Source organism: Carcharodon carcharias, chromosome 11, assembly GCF_017639515.1.
Source record: "Carcharodon carcharias isolate sCarCar2 chromosome 11, sCarCar2.pri, whole genome shotgun sequence".
NCBI classification, from domain to species: domain Eukaryota; kingdom Metazoa; phylum Chordata; class Chondrichthyes; order Lamniformes; family Lamnidae; genus Carcharodon; species Carcharodon carcharias.
The window spans coordinates 122,075,334-122,095,402 of record NC_054477.1 but is presented as its reverse complement, the minus strand read 5'-3'; the positions used below and the strand labels follow the sequence as shown (position 1 = coordinate 122,095,402).

The following is a 20,069-nucleotide window of genomic DNA, read 5'->3' as shown; positions in this document are numbered from 1 at the left end:
TGTAGGAGGTATCTCAAAACACTGGAGTCATACCATCAATGCTGCCTGCAGCTACTCCTCCATATTAAGCAGGAGGACTGGCGCACCAACATCAGTGTCCTCTTCACAAGCAAGCAAGCATCAAGGCTATGATCATCCACCATCAACATTGTTGTGTTGATCATATTGTTTGGATGTCAGATACCAGGCTCTCAAAGCAGGTCTCCTTCTCCTAGTTCAATCATGGCAGATGCACCAGAGGAGGAACAGAAGAAGCACTTCAAGGATGTGCTGAAAGTCAGCAGGAAGAAATGTAATGTTGACATTAACTCCTGGAACACTTTGGCCCGAACCAAATGGCAGCAGAGTCTTTGAGAAGGATCCCAGTATTTTGAGACTCGACAATGACAAAATAAAGACAAAAAACGAGATCAATGAAAAGAACACACCATGACCCAAACTGATAACACACAACCAGACATCTCACATGGCAACAAATGCCCTAAGTGCCACAAAGTCTACAGACCCCAAATTAGCCTCATCAGCCATTTTCGGACTCATGTAAAACAATCAGCCTTACTAGCAAGGGATAACCAATAGATGTATTTCCTGGGTTAAGAATTGGCTGAGGTGCATTTGAGCTGTGCCAGATGATGTGAATGTTCAATCCGATTAAAGGTGATAGAAGTGTACAGCCAATCTGATTAGATGGTTTATACTCCTCCATCTCCTTTAATCAGATTTAATCCTTTAATGAAACAAATCTGATTCAATTCATCCTGCTTTGAATTCTGAGCTACTTCTAATACTCTCTGACATAGCAACAGCTAAAGCCCCATTAACCACTACCATGCGTCATGGAAACCAATGATGTTTCGGAAGGGGAGATTTGCAGCTTATTTGATCTTACAGTTAATGTTCAGTGCATTCATCCCAAAATTTTTTCTGTAAGTTTTTAGATATTCCTATTCCTCCCACAGCACTTTTGGGAGAAACCTTTCATTTCTGGGTAGTACATTCCTTTTGTTACATTGAAAAAAGCTTTGAATTTTAAAATTTCCCAGTCATTCCTTTCAATGTTTTGCAAAGTATCATTAGCATAAACCAAGGGAAAGTGAAACACATAATATTTGTTTGTGTAGGCATTAGTGCTGGCATCTCAGTTAGGCCCTCACTTAATCTATTCATATACGTTGTCTTTTGGTTGTGACATGAGTGCAACAATGACTATTGATGCAGGATTAAAGATGTACAAACATTTAAACAATAAGACAATGACAAGTGGGGCAATAGGAGCAATGCTCTCTACAATTCTGTACTCTTGACACTTTTCCCCTTATTATGTTTACAAGATCATTAGTGGCCTTGATGAGGAAGGTAAGGGTGCAGTGTACAGCTTTGACCCTGTAGGATCCTAACAGATGCGTACAAAGCTGGCGGTTTGGCCAGTGCCTTGCTCCAGCCACTTCTAGACAACCAGATTGGATCCAAGAACTTGGAGAACATGGAACATGTCCCTCTTACACTGGAAAAAGCCCTACAGCTGGTAAAAGATGTTTTTATCTCTGCAGCCAAGAGAGATGTTTACACCGGTGACACTCTGAAGATTTGCATCATTACAAAAGATGGAATTAGACAGGAATCACTGTCTCTTCGGAAAGATTAAGACCAAAAATCTTTCCTGTTCAGAACAAGATTATTGCTGATTGGAAGTAATCATTTTCCTTTCACACCAGTGAAAGGAAATAATGTCGTAATATACTAAGGAATAAACTTTCACACCGGTAAAAAAAAAGACTAACTTAGCAGTGCGACAGCTTGTGCCCTATTTGCAACTGGATTTGAAGCACTGCTCAATATGCTGGGTCAGTTTTCCAGGTATCCTGAGTGACCAGTTAAAAGAAGTACAACAAAAATTTGCATAAACAAAAGCAAAATACTGCGGATGCTGGAGATCTGAAATAAAAACAAGGTGCTGCAAAAGCTCAGCAGGTCTGTCAGCATCTGTGGAGAGAGAAGGAGAGTTAATGGCCTGAATTTTGTGCTTGTCAGGCACGTGATTGACGGGCCCTGGAGCAGATGGAAAACCGTCCCCTGACTGTGATCGGTCTCTGACCACGTTTTCATGCTGGCTGGCCAATTAATGGCCAGTCAGCGTGAAACGCACACTGAGAAAGGCTCAGCACTGCTGGTGGGAGTGGGAAGAGGATGGGCACTGACATCAACGAGGGTGCTGGTGAGCGTTTCCACTGAGCTCCCTGAAGGCAGGCAGATACCTCAGGGAGCTGCAGACCTCCAAATAGTAAAAGAAAGCACAAAAGTGCTACAAAAAATGTCCATGCAGCACAATCAAGCACCTGAAAACATACCTCATGAAAAAAACAGTCCCCAGATCCAGATAGTTTTTTTTATTTTAACTCCTAGTGGAGATTTTATCCCGCCCTTGGATGAACTTTGATCAAAAATGTAAAGCCCGCCTTGCCGATTGGTCCATCCGCCAACTCTAAGGTTGGATGGGTCACAGAAAATTGCTTACAATTGGGCCATTAATGAGCTTAATTGCCCGCTTAATTGTCAGTGGCGCTCTTCTGACTTTGGACTCGCCTGACGTCATCTTGGGTGATCTTACACCGGTTCAGGTTAGGCGCGCGTGGGATGTAAAATTCTGGCCAATGTTTTAGCTTTTCGAGCCCAATATGGCTCTCCTTTGGAACTGCAACAAACACCTTTAATGTAATAATCCACCCCAAGATGCTTGACAGGAGCATTATGACACATAACCAGACACTGAGCCATGTAAGGAGTTATTAGGCCAAGTGACAAAAAGCTGGGTCAAAAATTACGGTTGCCAACCTTCACAGAATAACTGGGAGTCTACCAGAATTGGTATCAGTCTCCGGTAGCCAAAGAAAACAATCCGGGAGATTTGAAATTATGCTTTAAGCAAATCAGTCAAATAATTTGTACTTCTGAGCCACTGCTGGACCAATCATCAGTAGCAACCACCAAGAAGGGAAAGAAACTGCAACTCCCATCATGAGGCATTGCCATGTGCTGACAGCACACCTGGCCCAGAGCTGCCCAGTCAAATTCAAATGTTAAACTGGCGGGAAAAAGGACTCCAATTGGATGGAACTTTGGCAGCCTGCCATGGGATTGGTGGGGTTTGCATTTCATTGAGAGATCAGGTGTGACCAGTGAGCGATATTCCGAGTGTAATTGGCACAAGATGGGGTTTGGATCACTTCAGATCTTTTCATTAAAAACTCAGAGATAGCGAGAGTTTTAGCAGCTTTTAATATCGTGATTTGAAACCATGGTGTCAGATCTTGCATATTGAACCTCTTATGAGTGAGTAAAGCTTTTTCGTCCTCTAAGCTTCAAACATTACTCACCCTTGCTGCAAATTCATCTCATTTGCCTAATTAAAGTTGATGGGTTTTCCTATGTTGTGTTTCCTTAGAGGTCGCTTGCATCACCCTCACTGTTTTTCCATGATGTCACTTCTGCTAACATCTCCCGGAATATGTCCAGCTGGAATTGTCAACACCAATATAGATGTAGGTTTTAAGGAGAATCTTAAAGAAGGAAAGAGGGGTAAAGGGATCAAGAGAAACAGGGAAGAAATCCAGACTTTTGGGTGTATACAGCTGAATGCAAAGCTGCCAATGGCGGAGTGAGTAAAATCAGGAACGCTCAAGGGGCCAAAATTGGTGGAGCGCAAGTGGGGTTATGGGATTGAATGAGATTACAGAGATGGGGATGTACAAGGCGGTGGAGGGATTTAAATATACAAATGAATGACCCAGTACTTATTTTAGTGATACACAGCAGAGGGACCAAGACTGCTTAGAATTCTTTAACAGTCACTATTATCACAAATTAAAGGTAAGATAATTTTGTTTTAAAAACATAAGAAACTTTTGCTACAGAGCCAAGAGTAGAAGAATGAAGGAGCTTGGGCTCTGTATATACATGACAGGCACCCACAGCTCATCCAATAATGGTGCAGTTGAAATTTGAGCTTTCTCTGGACTGGTTAAGTTGGTGTGCCCACTGCTGGTGCACTGTTCATTATGAATCTGATCAATAATCAATTTTACCCCCATCTGTCTAATACTTTCTCCATAAACTGTGGAATGTTTGAGTTTCCTTCTGTGCTGTCGTCATTCGGCTGGGTTGTGCTGCTGACTTTTAGATATATGCAACAATAATGAATATTTAACCATCCTAAGCACCCAAAGGGGAGCAGCTCAAACTATAGACCCTGTTTTTTGATCCATGCTCCCGCTTGGATCATTGGGGTGATGAATTGTAGTATAATGTGGCTAAACGTGAGGTTATCCACTTTGGTAGCAAAAACGGGAAAGCAGATTATTATCTGAATGGCTATAAATTGAGAGGGGGGAATGTGCAGTGAGACCTGGGTGTTCTCGTACAACAGTCGCTGATGCAGGTGCAGCAGGCAGTAAAGAAGGCAAATGGTATGTTGGCCTTCATAGTGAGAGGATTTGAGCACAGGAGCAGGGATGTCTTGCTGCAATCATACAGGACCTTGGTGAGACCACACCTGGAATATTGTGTGCAGTTTTGGTCTCCTTATCTGAGGAAGAATGTTCTTGCTATGGAGGTAGTGCAGCAAAGGTTTACCAGACTAATTCCTGGGATGGTGGGACTGACATATGTGGAGAGATTGAGTCGGTTAGGATTATTTCTCTGGAGTTCAGAAGAATGAGGGGGAATCACATAGAAACTTATAAAATTCTAACAGGACTAGACAGGGTAGATGCAGAAAGGATGTTCCCGATGGTGTGGGGGAGTCCAGAACCAGGGGTCACAGTCTGATGATTGAGATGAGGAGAAATTTCTTCACCCAGAGAGTGGTGAGCCTGTGGAATTCAATACCACAGAAAGAAGTTGAGGCAAAAACATTGTATGTTTTCAAGAAGGAGTTAGATATAGCTCTTGCAGCGAAAGGGATCAAAGGATGTGGGGAGAAAGCGGGAGCAGGCTATTAAATTGAATGATCAGCCATGATCATACTGAATGGCAGAGCAGGCTCGAAGGGCTGAATGGCCTACTCCTGCTCCAATTTTCTATATTTCTATGAATTAATATACAATGTTCTGTTTAATCTCTGAAGACATTATTAGTTATTTTCTTTCTTCATTTATGCATTCACGAGGTACAGATGTTGCTGGCTAGGCAAGCATTTATTGTCTATCCCTAATTACCTTTGAGAAGGTGGTGGTGTATTGCTTTCATGAACTGCTGCTTCAGCCTTATCTTTTACACTGATGTGCTGGGCTCCTCCATCATTGAGAATGGGGATATTTGTGGACCCTCCTTCTCCTCCTGTGAGTTGTTTAATTGTCCACCACCATTCACAACTGGATGTGTCTGGACTGCAGAGCTTAGATCTGATCCATTGGCTGTGGGATCACAAGCTGCTTCCGCTGTTTGTTATGCAAGTAGTCCTCATTTTTAGGTATGTCTGGTGCTGCTCCTGACATGCCCCCCTGCACTCGTCATTGAACCAAGACTGGTCCCCTGGCTTGATGGTAATGGTAGAGTGCGAAATGTGTCAAGCCATGAGACTACAGATTGTGGTTCAATGCAGTTCTTCTGCTGATGTTCCACAGCACCTCATGGATGCCTAGTTATGAGCTGCTAGATCTGTTCAAAATCTATTCCATCTGACACAGTGCCATATAGCACATTGGTGGGTATCCTCAACATGAAGGCAGGCTTTTGTCTCCACAAGGACACTCCAGCCGATGCTGCCCTGGACAGCTGCATCCATGACAGGCAGGTTGCTGAGGATGAGGTGAAGTAGATTTTTCCCTCTTGTTGGTTCCCTCACCACCTGCCATAGACCGGGTCTAGCAGCTATGTCCTTTAGGACTCAGCCAGCTCGGTCAGTGGTGGTGCTACTGAGCCATTCTTGGGCCTGAATTTTCAGCTTGGCGGATGGGCGTGATTGGCAGGTGGGTGGATCAGACGGGAAATGGACCGCCGACCGTGATTTCATGCTGGCTGGCTAATTAACGGCCAGCCAGCATGAAATGCGCACTGAAAAGCTCAGCGCTGCCAGGGTAGGAGGTGGAAGAGGGCAGGCAATGGTGTCAATGCATGCATGGGCCAGCTTTGACAGAAAACTCCCTGAAGGCAGAGAGTTGCCCCAGGGAGCTGAAGACCTGAAAAAGCAAAAGTAAAGGTTTCAAGAGGTGAAAAAGTGGCCATGCATCACAATCAATCACCTGAAAATTTAGCTAATGAAAATGATATCCACAGAAATTTTTTAATATTTTATTTTATTAAGGAAATCTCACCCTGCCTGTGTACGAGGTTTGATGAGAATTGCAAAGGCTCCCTGGCCGATTCACCCATCCGCCAACTGTAAGGTTGGACAGACAACAAAAAATCGGAGTCAACTGCGCCATTAATGGACATAATTGCCTTCTTAATTGTCAGTGCGTGTGTTTCTGACTGTTGCACGCACCCGCCAACTGAAATATCGCGCGAGCGCAGGGTGATTTTGGGACACTCTCCCGACATCATCTCTGGTCATTTTACACCCGATTGGGTTGGACGCGCACCCGCCCGCAAGGCATAAAACTCAGCCCTTGGTGATGGACATCAAAGTTCCCCCACCCAGAGTACATTCTTTGCCCTAGCCACCCTAAGTGCTTCCTCCAATTGGCATTCAACATAGAGGAGTACTGATTAGCCAGCTGAGTGGGTGGTGGTGGTGGAGGGGGTGGGGGGCCTCAGTATTTGGCAATCAGATTGAGGCTTATTTGCCCATGTTTGACCTGCTGCCATGAGATTTCATGGGGTCAGGAGTCAACATTGAGAACGCTCAGGGCAACTCCCTCTCTACTGTATACCACTGTGCCATTACCCCTGGTGGGTCTGGCCCGCTGGTGGGACATAACTACCCAGGGATGGTGATGGTGGTGCCTGGGACATTGTCTGTATGGTATGATTTGGTGAGCATGACTATGTCAGGCTGTTGCTTGAATAATCTGTGGAATGGCTCTCCCAATTTTGGCACAAGCCCCCAGGCATTAGTAAGGAAGACTTTGCAAGGTTGACAGGTTGCCATTTTTGCTTCTGGTGCTTAGGTCGATGCCGGATGGATTATCCAGTTTCATTGTTTTTCGACTTTGTAGCAGTTGGATACAACTTGCTTGACTATTTCAGAATCTAGAGTCATATGTGGGCCAGACTTAGCAAGGGCAACAGATTTCTCTCCTTGAAGGACATGAGTGAATCAGATGGGTTTTTACAGCAATTGACAATGATTTCATGGTCACCATTACTGAGACTAGCTTTTAATTCCAAATTTATTAATTGAAATTAAATTCCACTGATTCCATGGTGGAATTTGAACCCCTGTCCCGGCGGATTAACCTGGGTCTCTAATTTATTAGTCCAATGACATTACCAGTACACCACAGCCTCCACCTCAACTGCTTGTTAGTTCTAAATGCTGAACAAGCCCAAAACTGAGAAATACCTAGATTGATGCTATATGAATGGAAATTTCAGATCGATCATATTTTCCATTGCTCTGGTCTTAATTAAAAAGAAGACAGCCCTGTTGGTGGTTTCTGCTCATTATGTACAATCCATTTATTGACTCCTAACAAAGGTGATTTTTATTTTCATCATGCTTCAGAGACAATGATAGAGAGAGGATAGAAAAGATAGTGGGTGGGTTATCTTTCACGGAATTTCCCGATGGAAAGCATTAGTTTGGTTATCTAAAGGGTCCAACATATGGGTGCTGTATTTCCTGCATAGTCATACCGACATTCAAACTCAGAATGAATCACTTTTGTGTTTGCTTCATGGTCAAGGATTCAGAGTGGCAGCACAAAAAATATTGTGTCATGTGATGCCATAGTGCATGCGTACCAGGTTAGTCAATTTTAGTTATTGTTGAAATGTTTTCTACCCTATCCCTGCTGAACTTGGGGTGCAAGCTGCAGAAGGCCTTGTTCACACCACTCTCTGAGAGCTATTGTTAACATCTTAAATCATCAGGTGCTAGGGTAAGCAGTCAGGTCTGGAGGCCGTTCCTATGTGTCTTTAGTTGTGTTTTCATGCCATCTTTCCCAGGAACCACATCACTGTGATACTAAAGAGATGGAGTATAATCTCTGTGAGATTCTGCCAAATATCTTATCGTAATTTTAACTAAGACTGCTGAAGACCCAGGAGGAACAATGGAGAAAGCCGCTTTGAGCTGATTACACCATTTCTCTTAGAATTTCACAGACCTGATGATCACAGTCCAAGTTAGAGCAATAAATCAGAGAAACTACCACAGACATCTCAGGTGAATGTGTGAATGCAAACTTAGACTTTTTGCCAATGCAGGCAATTAGAATATCAAGTTTTATGGTTGATGAATAAACTCATTCTAAACAAATTGATGGATGTCACAGTTGTACAATTATTCTTGATGACCAAGTGATTCTTCAAGAAATTACATTCTATTAAGAAAAAAATACTTTGCAGCATGCTTCATCCTACAGATATCACACTATGAACAGATACTGACCTGCAAGTATCAGGCTATGCCCTGCGGATACAATGCTAAAATAAGGCCTTGTCTGGCTGCTCAGGTGGATGTTAAATGTCCCTATTCAAAGAGAAGCAGAGATGTTCGCCCTGTATCTTCATCAGCAATTATTCCTTTACCAACATGACAAAAAACAGGTCAACTGGTCATTCCTCTCTTTACTGTTTATGGGATTTGAGTACAAATTGATCTGAAAAGTCAGTAAAAACATTTTCAATACTTTAGGTTCTAAGCCAATTTAAACAATGTGTAGGATTTAAGTCATACCTGTCAAAGTTTATTCATGACAAAATGTTTTTTTCTCCAACCTTCTTGTTGGTCAAAATTAACCATGGAATTAGGAGGCCAATGGATCAATCTGTCTTTCAATTGTATCAAAATCTTAATAATAAACAACCATTGTATAAAAATACAGCATTGTACAACACAATGGTTTCTATATGAATCTCAACACAGTCAACAGTTTTGGAACATTCCTCAGAGCCTCAATCAGCTTACTCAGTGAGTAGGTGAAACATGTAAACCAAGAAATGGTTTGATGCACTCAGATCTCAGTTTGAGTTGTGATACTTATATCCAGATTCAACTTTGCACCAGCTGCACAATGAATGCAAACTGTGCAAAATTCACCTTCTAGAGTTTGGAGTAAACTTTCCCTTTGGTGCTCCTGGTATACAGCATCATGCATCAAAACCACATATCAATGGGCTCAGAAGCTGACCTCTTCTGAGTTTAGGTCAATGTTGTCATAAATTTGCTTGTTACTGCATTGGGCAAGAGCTTCACATTACTTTTCACTGTTTAAAACAGTATCAGTTGTACGGGGCCCAAACTCTTCTGTATCTCCTATTCTTTTTGACTTGCCATGACTAAACATAGGGCTTAAACTGTGTGAAGTCCCAGATACTTCACAGGCGGCTGGCCATATTGTCTTATCGTTCATTTTTCTTGTTTTAGTAAATATGTGATTATGGTTTATGCTTTATGGTTTCAAAAAAAATTAGGATCTATCAAGCCAGGTTTCACTCTGGGATCTGATTTGTCCAGTATTAAAATCAGCTGGGATCGTAACACAGTCTTTGTGCACATTAGAAAGGGCGACATGTCCAGCCAAAAGCTGATTGCCTCTCACTTAGTTTTGCATGGATGACAACTCGAGATCCTGGGGTATGGCCTTTTGTGTTCAATTGTGGGACACGTATTTCCCCTAGTCACACCCCTTTTGACGTGGGTGTGAGGCTTGGCAGGGGCTCAAGGATACTAGCCTTCACAAACATCCCCCATATATGCCAGTCGGAAAAGCTAAATAATTGCATAGAGGTAATGGATAGACATAATATTGAATTCCTAGGACTTGCAGAAGAATCTGATCAGATGGGCTAGGCAAATCATGTCTTGATTATCTGGATCGTCCTCCACTTCTACCAAATCCAGCATGATGCCCCCACCAAACCCATCTTTCCCTCGCCTCCTCTGTCATTATTCCAAAGGGACCATTCCCTCTGTGACACCCTAGTGAACTCTTCTATCACCCCCAACTCCTCATCCTCTTCCCATGGCATCTTCCCACGTAATCACAGGAGGTGTAACACCTGTCCCTTTACCCCCTCCCTCCTCACCGGCCAAGGCCCCAAACATTCCTTCCAGGTGAAGCAGAGATTTACTCGTACTTCTTTCAATTTATTGCACTGTATTCGCTGCTCACAATATGGTTTCCTCTCCATTGGGGAGACTAAACACAGACTGGGTGAATGCTTTATGGAACACCTTTGCTTAGTCCACAAGCATGACGAGTGTGATGGAGGAAGGCTCCAAGTGTGTGGGAGCATGCTTCCACGAGGTTCTGAAAGGGCCTGTCACTTATCCCTCCTGAATCTGTCATGGTCCAACTGCTTGCAGCTGAACTGCTAGTGGCAGGGGGGATGCAGTGGGAAGACTCACGAAGCCTGATAATGAAGCTGAAAGACAACGTTAGCCATTGTTCAGTGAAAGTGAATATATTTTTAGATTATAAAGTGACAAAATGTGTTCATCTGTGCAATCACCCGTGCAACCACTAGTGATCAGAATTTCTTAACTTTTCTAGGCCTACCACTTCTTCTGGGTGCTGCCATGACATCCACAGCAGGGATGGAGGCAGCTTATGCAGCCTATGCAACAGGAGGACCTTTTGTCTCTGATGACTTCGATGTGAATCCTCTGGAGAGTCAAGGCCTTAAGGGCCCCGGCTTGCTTTGGCTGTTTTGCCGTGGGCCAGCTGCTCCCTCTGCGGTGGCAGAGGATGAGGTTGAGGGCTCCCAGGCAAAGGGGATTTGGAGGGAGTGGACAGCCTCTGAGATTCCTGAGTGGGTGACCAAGGGGTGTCTAGCTGCCGCTCCTCCTCCCTTTGGGTGCCTGAGGGTCCCAGCCTGACTCCTTGAGGGGAAGGAGAACCTGGAGGGATCTCAAGGTGCCCTGTTTCCCTCTCGCATTACCACTGCAGGAACTCACCCACAGCTCCCACGATGGAGTGCAGGTCAGCGCACATCTCCGCATTCTGCTGGACCAAGGTCTCCATGGCGTCCGCCATCATTCCCATTGAGATTTCCATACGCACACAAGTGGACACCATTTCATCAGAGAGCAGGCTGATGCACTCCTCCAACGCATGTGCTGCTCTTTTGAGGGCTTCCAACAACTCTGTGTGATGATCCCCTGCCTTAAACTGGCTCTCCATGATGAGTTAGAAGGCTAAATCCAGAGGCTCATCATCTGACTTGGACCTCACAAGTGCCTCTTCCCCAACAGTGCTCCAAGTGCCAGGGAGCTCAGCTGACCTGCTTCCTCCTGTTGTGGACACGTGTCCATGTGTTGACCACCAGATTGTGAACCCAAGCCTGCTCTAGATTTGAGTCGCACTGAGGTGTGTGTCTCTGCACTGGTGAAGGGTGTGAGTAAGCACTGTGATGGGTCTTCCAGACTGGTTATTTCCAGCTCTTCAATGGAGGATGTGTCCTCTTGGCTGGAGGTGAGGGCCTGCATGAAGCTGAGGGACTGGCCGGCTGATGGTGTTGGTCGCTTGGCAGAGCTCCCTGTGAACCAAAGTAGAGATAATTAGTGTATGGCTGCAGAGTCAAAAGCAGGAGAGAGAGCACTCACAGTTACATTGAGAAAGAGATAATGTGGTGCAGGGTCCTCACAAGGGTGTTTGCCACCGACCTCACCATCGCTGCAGAGGCGCAGTCCACATTCTCACCAGTCAGCATGATAGCTGACTCAAAGTGAGTGAGAGGTCTAATGTGAGCCACTCCACCCCCAGATGGGGCCTCTCCCTGCTGTTGTGAGCCAGATGGAGAGTGTGAGCAGGACACATGGCACTGCATGGAATGTTTGTGTGGTGAACGGAGCCATGGACTTGATGAGGATGTGAGCTCCAGAGGATATGAGCCTTTTGGAGATGTGAGGGTGGGTGTGAGAGTTAATGGTGTTGTCCCTTGAGCTGTGAGATCCCTGTGGATGTGTGATGGGTATGGGAGAGTGTGAGTTGAAACTGATGAGCCAGTTGCCTTACCCTGGTGAAACAGATGAGAATATTCATCCTCTTCCTGCACAAGATGGCTGACCTCCCCTGTGCACTGCTACCATCACCACCCAGGCCGATTGGTGATCCCTGAAGCCAGAGTATAGGTAGAGGAAATCACAGTAGCCTTCCACTGCGTCCAGCAGATGCCCCAGAGAGGCATCATAATTTGGAGGCTGCTGTCTCCCTGGTTTTTGGGGCCACCTGTGGCCTGGAGCAGTCCTGGTCTGCAGACATGAAGTACGCTGCCCTCTGGTGCGCTTTAAAAAAGCACCTGGGGCAATGAAGAACTTAAGTCACGGCATGGTGGGCAAATCTGAGCCCGCCTAGCAATGATCTGGTGTGTTTCCCATGAATGCATTATTAACGAGATGGGACGCGCCTGAAAGCAATACGATGCAAAAACCACCATTGCGGCCAGCAGTTAAAATGTCCCTTTTCACACCTGCTACTGCAAATATTAGTGCAAATCTGGGACAATTCCGCATTTAGTCTTTAATACTGTCAAGATCACTCCCTTTGTCTTGTGTCCATGACATCTTTGTCACTTAATCTCTCCTGCCCTCCAACCTATCCCTCACCATCTATTTTGCTCCACCTGTCCTCTCCCCCATTTTTATCAGCATAAAATCCATCACATTTCTACCTTTCTCCAGTTCTGAAGGTCATATTAGATTCAAAACATTAACTGTGTTTCACTCTCCACAGATGTTGCCAGACCTGCTGAGTTTTTCCAGCATTTTCTGTTTTTATGTCAGATTTCCAGCAACCTCAGTATTTTGCTTTAATTTAAGACAAGTCGTGAGCTTTACTTCTCAGGAAGTAGGAAACACAGGAATGAAGTAGGAATCCCAACATTCAAAAGATACAAAAGATAAGTTCAAAGTTACTGGCCAAACAGAAAAAGTGATCATGATTAAGATCGAAGAAAAGCCTTTGGACCTGGTTGTCATACAAGTTTATGTCTTGACACAAGATCACAGTGAGCATCAAATAGATGCATTTTATGGTGACACCCTTAGTGTTATGATCAAAGCAAATCAACTGATATGGCAATTGTAATGGGCAATTTAAATGCTAAAGCTGGTGAAGGAACTTCAGGAACACTTGTCAGTCAATATGGCCTTGGATTGAGAAATGAAAGAAGAGACAGACTGAAACAATTTCATTAAAAAATCGATGGTGGCAAACATCTGTTTTTAAGCAACCAAAAAGAAAGCTGTAGACTTGGAGATGCCCGGGCAATGTGTATAGAAATCAAATATGTTATGTGATGGTGGATCAATGCTTTAGAATTAGTATAAAGAACATTAATACATAACCCAGTGTGGACATAAACTCAGATCCTTTTCCTCCTTGTGGCAAAAATTAAGATGAAACTGAAAACTCCAAGAAAGAAAAAGATGTGTGACCACTTAGACCTTGACATGTCGAAGGATGAGAACATCAGAGAGGCATTCACTCTCAAAGTAAAAACAACCATCAATGATTCAGGATTGAAAAAACAGAACAAACAGAGGTCTCCAAACTAGAAATCGAAAGCAAATGGAAAAACATGAAAAAGAATATGCAACATGTTGCAAAGGAAATATAACCAAAAATATAAAAGCCAAAGAGACAAAGAGTGGATAACAGATGAGATATTAGCATGATGAGAGAAAAAGGAAAGAAAAGAGTATGATGAAATTGAAAAGAAAATAAAGAATACAGACTAAAGAGAAGTGCTATAATGAGATGTGCCATGAAGTACAGGAGCTGAAAAGAAATCACAAAATAGGAGTTCTGCACCAGAAGGTGAAATTTTGGACAGTTAAAAAGAAAGGGAAAACAACAGACATATAAGACAAAGATGGGAAAATATTGTTTGAAAGGGATGTAGTCGCAAAAAAAATGGACAGGACATATAAATGAATTTTATGATGATCCAAATCGAGGGAGTCCTCAAAATATAGAGGTAAATGAAGGAACATGCATTATGATCTCAGTGGTGAAGAATGCTTTGAAATCGATAAGTACAGAAAACACATCTAAAAGTGATTACAGAAATTTGTGATCAAATATATACAAAGGATGCATTACAAGTGACTTGAAGCATTCATTATTCATTGTTACCTACAAAACTTAAAGCGATAGAGAGCAATCATTTTAGAACTATAAGCTCAATGAATCATTTTCATTAAAGCGATCTTGAAAATCATAATAGAAAGAAATAATAATACATATGAAGTGGAAATTGGTATAACACAGTCTGGATTTAGACATGGAGTAGGAACAGGAGAACAAATATTTAACCTAAAACAATCTTCGATAAATATCTGGAAGTAAAAAAGATATTTATATATACTTCATAGACTATGAGAAAGCACTTGATTGCATTTACCACCAAAAGCTAATAGACATGTTGCTGAAGTTTGGCATTGACAGTAAAGATGTGAAGTTATGGGGACCAAATAGCGAGCCTCAGGCTAGAAGAGAGACAATCAGGCATGTTATAAGCGAAGAGAGGAGTACTACAAGGCTGTGTACTGTCACCAAAATTATTCAATCTGTACACAGATCAAATATTCAGAGAATTAGATGTACTTCCAGGGATAAAAATTGGAGGCAAAAACATAACAAAGTTGCGTTATACTGACAACACAGCGCCACTTGCAGAATTGTAAGAGGCCCTAAAAAAGTATTGTGGGTCAACTAAAGTCTAGAAATTTAGAATATGGATTGTGTATGAACGCCAAGAAGACAAAAAATAATGGTAATTAGAAAGAAATCACTAGAAGAAACTAGAGCAGGCTTGTCCAACCTTTTCTTGTTGGTGGGGGCCACATTTCAATTTCTCTCACACTTCGGGGACTGATGAGCAAATTTTGGAAAGATAAGGTTTGGTACAACGTTAAACATGAATTTAAAAAAAAAATCTGATGTATGATAAGGAGCAACTTATTGAGCAAAAAAACCTCACAACAATAACTTGACAATTAAAAAATGAGTAATAAATAAAGGTAACACTTTGAGTGTGAAAGAATGAGAGTGTGTGTGTGTCTAGCTCACTTCCACCCTCAGGGTACTACTTACTCACTCACCCTCACCCCTGCAGTGGGTGAAAGTGAATGAGAACCCTGAGAGTGGGAGTGAGCCAGACACACACTCACCCCTCCCTCTCACCTCCCCCTCTCTCACACACACACATGCTCACCCTCTCTCTCAGATACACGTGCACACTCACCCTGTCTCTCACACACATGCGCACATGCACACAATCACCCTCTCTTACACACGCACGTGCACACATGCACTCACCGTCTCTCACTCACACCCACACTCACACTCACCTGCTCATCCACCCTCACACTCACTTACTCACCATCAGTCACGAAATTGGCTTGGGGCTGGGGCGCGATGGGAGCTTGAGTGAGGCCTAAGGCCTAGCAGTGCCCGGACATGGGTGCCCACTGAGGGGAGGGCCAAGAGCCAGGGGAACGGTGGGAGAGCCAGGGGAAAGCAGCCAGATCAGAACACTGGCAGGCACGGGAAAGCATGATGAACGTGCACTCCAGAGTCTCTCTTTCTCTATCTTCAAATAGTCGCAGTTGCTGGTGTTCGCTGCTCTTCCAAACACAGTCTGTTTCTCTCCCATGTTTGATGCTGATAGACTCAATAGTGAGGCGATCAGCAGCAAATGTGGGAGAAAAACAGGCTGTGACTGGAGGAACAGGCCCCTGAAGAAATCTTCAAACTCACTCAGCCGTCCTATTGGCATTTTCAACAATCGTTCCGGGAGCTACATGGAGGGGCTTCATGGCCGTGGGTTGGACAAACCTGAACTAGAGTAAAGATTGAAGTAGATCGTGTCACACTAGAACAAGTTGATAAATATGTATATATAGGATAGATGATAATAGAAGATGGTAGGTGTGGTACCAAAGTTGGAAGATAGCCATTTGGTAGCACAGGACTTGAGTATTGCTGAAAAAAAGAGATATATTTTTGTTGAAGCTTTTTGTCTTGCACTCATCAGGACAATTCACAAGAAAACACCAATGTCAGGGGAAACAACGTATTTATGAGAAGAGAGTGCTGATTGTTTGTCAAGTGGACTCTAATTGGTAGAGACATTGCCATGGAGAATGCACCAGCTAATAGTGACTAACAGTTAACTGCCAAGCATTGTTTGAAATTTAAACCAGGCAGCTTGACTTTGATTGATCAGGACAGTACCCTGGAGAATGTACCAGCAAATGACTGCCACTTATTTTGTTTAGCTGAAACAGGTGCAATGTGTGTACATATTCTTTCTGTCTGCAAAGAACAGGGCCCTAAACAAAATAAGTGGCAGCCATTCGCAGGTTCATTCCACAGGTCAATATTTTGTCCAACCGGAGTCCACTTGCCAACCAATCAGCATTCTCTTCTCACACAGTATAGATATGTTCTTTCAAGCAAGATGAAAACTTTGACAAAAATTGTCTCTTTTTTCAGCAAAGTTAGAAGTATAGAAATAGTTAGAAGTACTAATGTGAAGACAAAAGATATGCTAACAACAAGAAAACTTACGTTTGTAACAAGGTAGAGACTCCTATAAGATGCTACATTCTATCCACTTTCCTGTATACCTCAGAAACATGGACAATAAGTAAAGATCAGTGGAAGAAAGTAGAGGCCTTTGAAATGTCGACGCTAAGACGTATTTTTAAAATTCCGTATACAGGAGAAAATGAAGAGGTGCTTGAAATAGCAAGAGCAAAAAGAACTCTTAAAAAGTGGCATCCAGAAAAGAAAATGTCTGTATTGAGGCCATTTGATCAAAGCTGAAAAGCTACAGAGTCTCCTTTGGAGGGCAAAGTAGAGAGTAGTGTTGGATGGCGGATGTCACAGAATGGTTGCAAATGAGCTGCAGTGAATGTGTGTGGATGGCACAAAATGTGGAATGCCATGACAACAGAACTCCTGGCAGGAGTAAAAAAAAAACTGATTTTTAAAAATTTGTTCATGGGAAGTGGGTATCACTGGCAAGGCCAGCATTTATTGCCCATGTTGAATTTAATATCATTAGACATTTTCCTTAGGAAATTTAGTTTGGTCCTTGGGCATGATCAGTAGTATATCAAATTAACTGTATCATTTAATGTCACTTTCATACTGATTTTTACCTTACACCTGGTTTACACTCCTCCTTGAGAAGGTGGTGGTGAGCTGCCTTCCTGAACCACTGCAGTCCATGCATGTGGTGTGGGTACACCATGATGTTGTTAAGAACAGTGACAGTGAAAGAATGGCGATGTAGTTCCAGTTCAGGATGGTCTGTGACTTGGAAGGGAACTTGTTGGTGGTGATCTTTCCATGTGTCTGCAGCCTTTGTTCTTCTAGGTGGTTGAGTCTGCAGGTTTAGAAGGTGCTGTCAAAGGAGCCTTGGCAAGTTGCTGCAGTACATTGTGTGGAAGATACACAGTGCTGCCACTGTGCACTTGCAATGCAGGGGATGAATGTTTAAGATGATGGGTGGGTGCCGATCAGCTGGATTGCTTTGTTGTGGATGGTATTGAGCTACTTGAGTGTTGTCAAAGCTGCATTCATCCAAGCGAGTGGACAGTATTCCATCACAGTCCTGACTTGTGCTTTGTAGACAGCTGGGAAGTCAGGAGGTGAATTCCCAGCCTCTGATCCGCTCTTGTAGCCCATTGGAACAACATAACCACGCTCTACTTGACCAGACCACACTAAAGAGCTAACAACATAAATTACTCCGCTGTTGCAAAATGGTAACTGGCATTTTGTTACAAATGCAGACAATTTGCTCTGTTCCTATTTGCACTAAAACTCCTTGCAATGATTCAACATTGATTCCAATCAATGCATGCTCGGTTACAGAACTTTATGTTGTATTATATACACTCATGCTTGTCATCCCATTAAATGTATGTGTGTTTGAGATAGAGCATGATGAAATTAATATCATTAGACATTTTCCTTAGGAAAATTTAGTTTGTCCCTGGGCGTGATCACAATTATATCAAATTAACCGTATCATTTAATGTCAGTTTCATACTGATTTTACCTTACACCTGGTTTACACTCTTCATACTGGGATAGCTGAATGCTGCTTTTATAATTACAAACATACGTTATGTATTCACTTATTCTTGGTTATGTTATTGTTCTTTGAAACTGCTCAGAGCTTGAACTGTCCTCATTTGTCAAGTTTGTTCATGATCTGGTTGATCATCACAGAGCCAGAAGGAAACGTCCTTCTTCCTGTCTTGCTCTGTCTTCTCTCCTTGTGCCATCAGTAAGATTTTTACATCAAAAAGGCATGACCAATAACTTCCTACCAGGAAAATCAGAGCAACATCATAGCACACAAAATACAGAACGTTAGTGTCACAGATATGTTTTCTAATCACTGATGGACCTAACATCGTACAACACACATTTAGAGAATGATGAATGTAACTTCAACTCCCTCAGAGAAGAAACCATTAGTACACACAAATGTCTGCATTTCTTTCATTACATGAAAAAAGAGTTCAAAGGAAAATGGGAACACTTACCCTGAACAAGATTTATCACTACAAAGAGACAAAGTGGAGGATGGCCATGTTTTGCTTGTGTAGCCATAGTTTTCATGTCAGATCATCACGGTTTATTCCGCAATTGTGGTTCCACAGTATCACTACAGTACAGGAAGCTGTGCTCAACAGCTAGTTAATGAGCCACAGCACTAACGTTAGCTTTAACTTTGCTTCATTTCATCATGCACCACATCCGTTCAACAGCAGACTTAGCAGCAGCTACACCTGCAGCATTCAACAGTAACATAGATAGGTAAGAGACCAGCCATGCAAGCATGTTTGATCAAACAGAATAATTTACTTTTTGTAGTTCCTCTGGAAAATGTTAGCAATATTCAAAGTCAAGTAACACAGCAGCCAATTGTTTGGGTATCCCAGGCAAATTCTCCCCTCAGCCTACCTCACAAAAGACAGATTATCTGATTGTTCAATAAATATTTTCATTTAAGTAGCTTCTTTAATATATAAAATGCCCAAAGGAGATTGCATAGAAATTAGATGAGGGAAACAGGCGGTTCAGCCTAACCAATCAGTGTTATTGACCCTCCACATATGCTGCAGTCCAACTGCTCACACTGTGTCCCCATAACCCCATTTCCTTCACACATCTCTCTAACCTATTCTTAAATGCTGACATGGTCACTGCTTTGCCTTTAACTTTGGTAGTACATTGTACACCCTTACAACCATTTGTGTAAAAGATTTCATTTGATCTTTGTCAGTTAACCTTATATCTATGTCCACTCATTCAACCACTGTAAATAGCATGTTTTTAAAGATTCTGTCCTATTTATTTGTAATTTTAAATAAATCAATCAAATTTCCCCTCAATCTCTTCTAATGAAAATTGGTGCAACTTTTTAAGTATTCCTTCAGATTTATATTCCCTCATAACAGACGTCACCCTAATAAATGTGCCACTTAGCTTTTCAATTGTCTCCTATTGTCAGGAGTTCAAAAGTGCAGAGGACTGAGGTTCCCAGACCATTTCCAGCGCAACTGAGAGGACTGTGGCCAACTAGAAACTTGGTCCTGAGCCTGTTTAACAATAATTGGAAGAGCTGCCTATAGCATCCAATGTAAATATCTGGATGGAAGACCGCTTGGATCAGCAGTGCGGAAATTTAGGGGGGTTGTTGTGAATAATGTGGAGCCGGCGCAATTCTCCTTCTTCTACTAGATTCACCTGTTTGCTTTCTATTAATTCAAATACAAAGTTTTGTTGATGGCTGTACAGAATCCCAAGCAGAGCTCCCTCCCCACCATGTAATCTCCAGTTTAGTATATGGGACCTTAAACAGTCCTTTGATATTAATTTTACATGCAATCGCGCAGAATTTGATAAAGCTAATAGTTCTGAAGAAGCGTCATT

At 42.7% G+C, this 20,069-nt stretch overlaps 1 protein-coding gene across 3 annotated transcripts in view; it reads right to left on the bottom strand.

Moving 5' to 3' along the window:
- si:ch1073-15f19.2 (T-cell surface protein tactile) overlaps positions 1 to 18,818 on the bottom strand; it is a 110,717-nt gene extending 91,899 nt beyond the window's left edge. For all 3 annotated transcript variants that reach the window (XM_041198577.1, XM_041198578.1, XM_041198579.1), the window contains exon 1: positions 18,677 to 18,818. In XM_041198577.1, coding sequence (XP_041054511.1) covers positions 18,677 to 18,752 — 76 coding nt within the window. In that variant the 5' untranslated portion in view covers positions 18,753 to 18,818. The remainder of the gene's footprint in view (positions 1 to 18,676) is intronic.
- Positions 18,819 to 20,069: the final 1,251 nt, after the last annotated feature.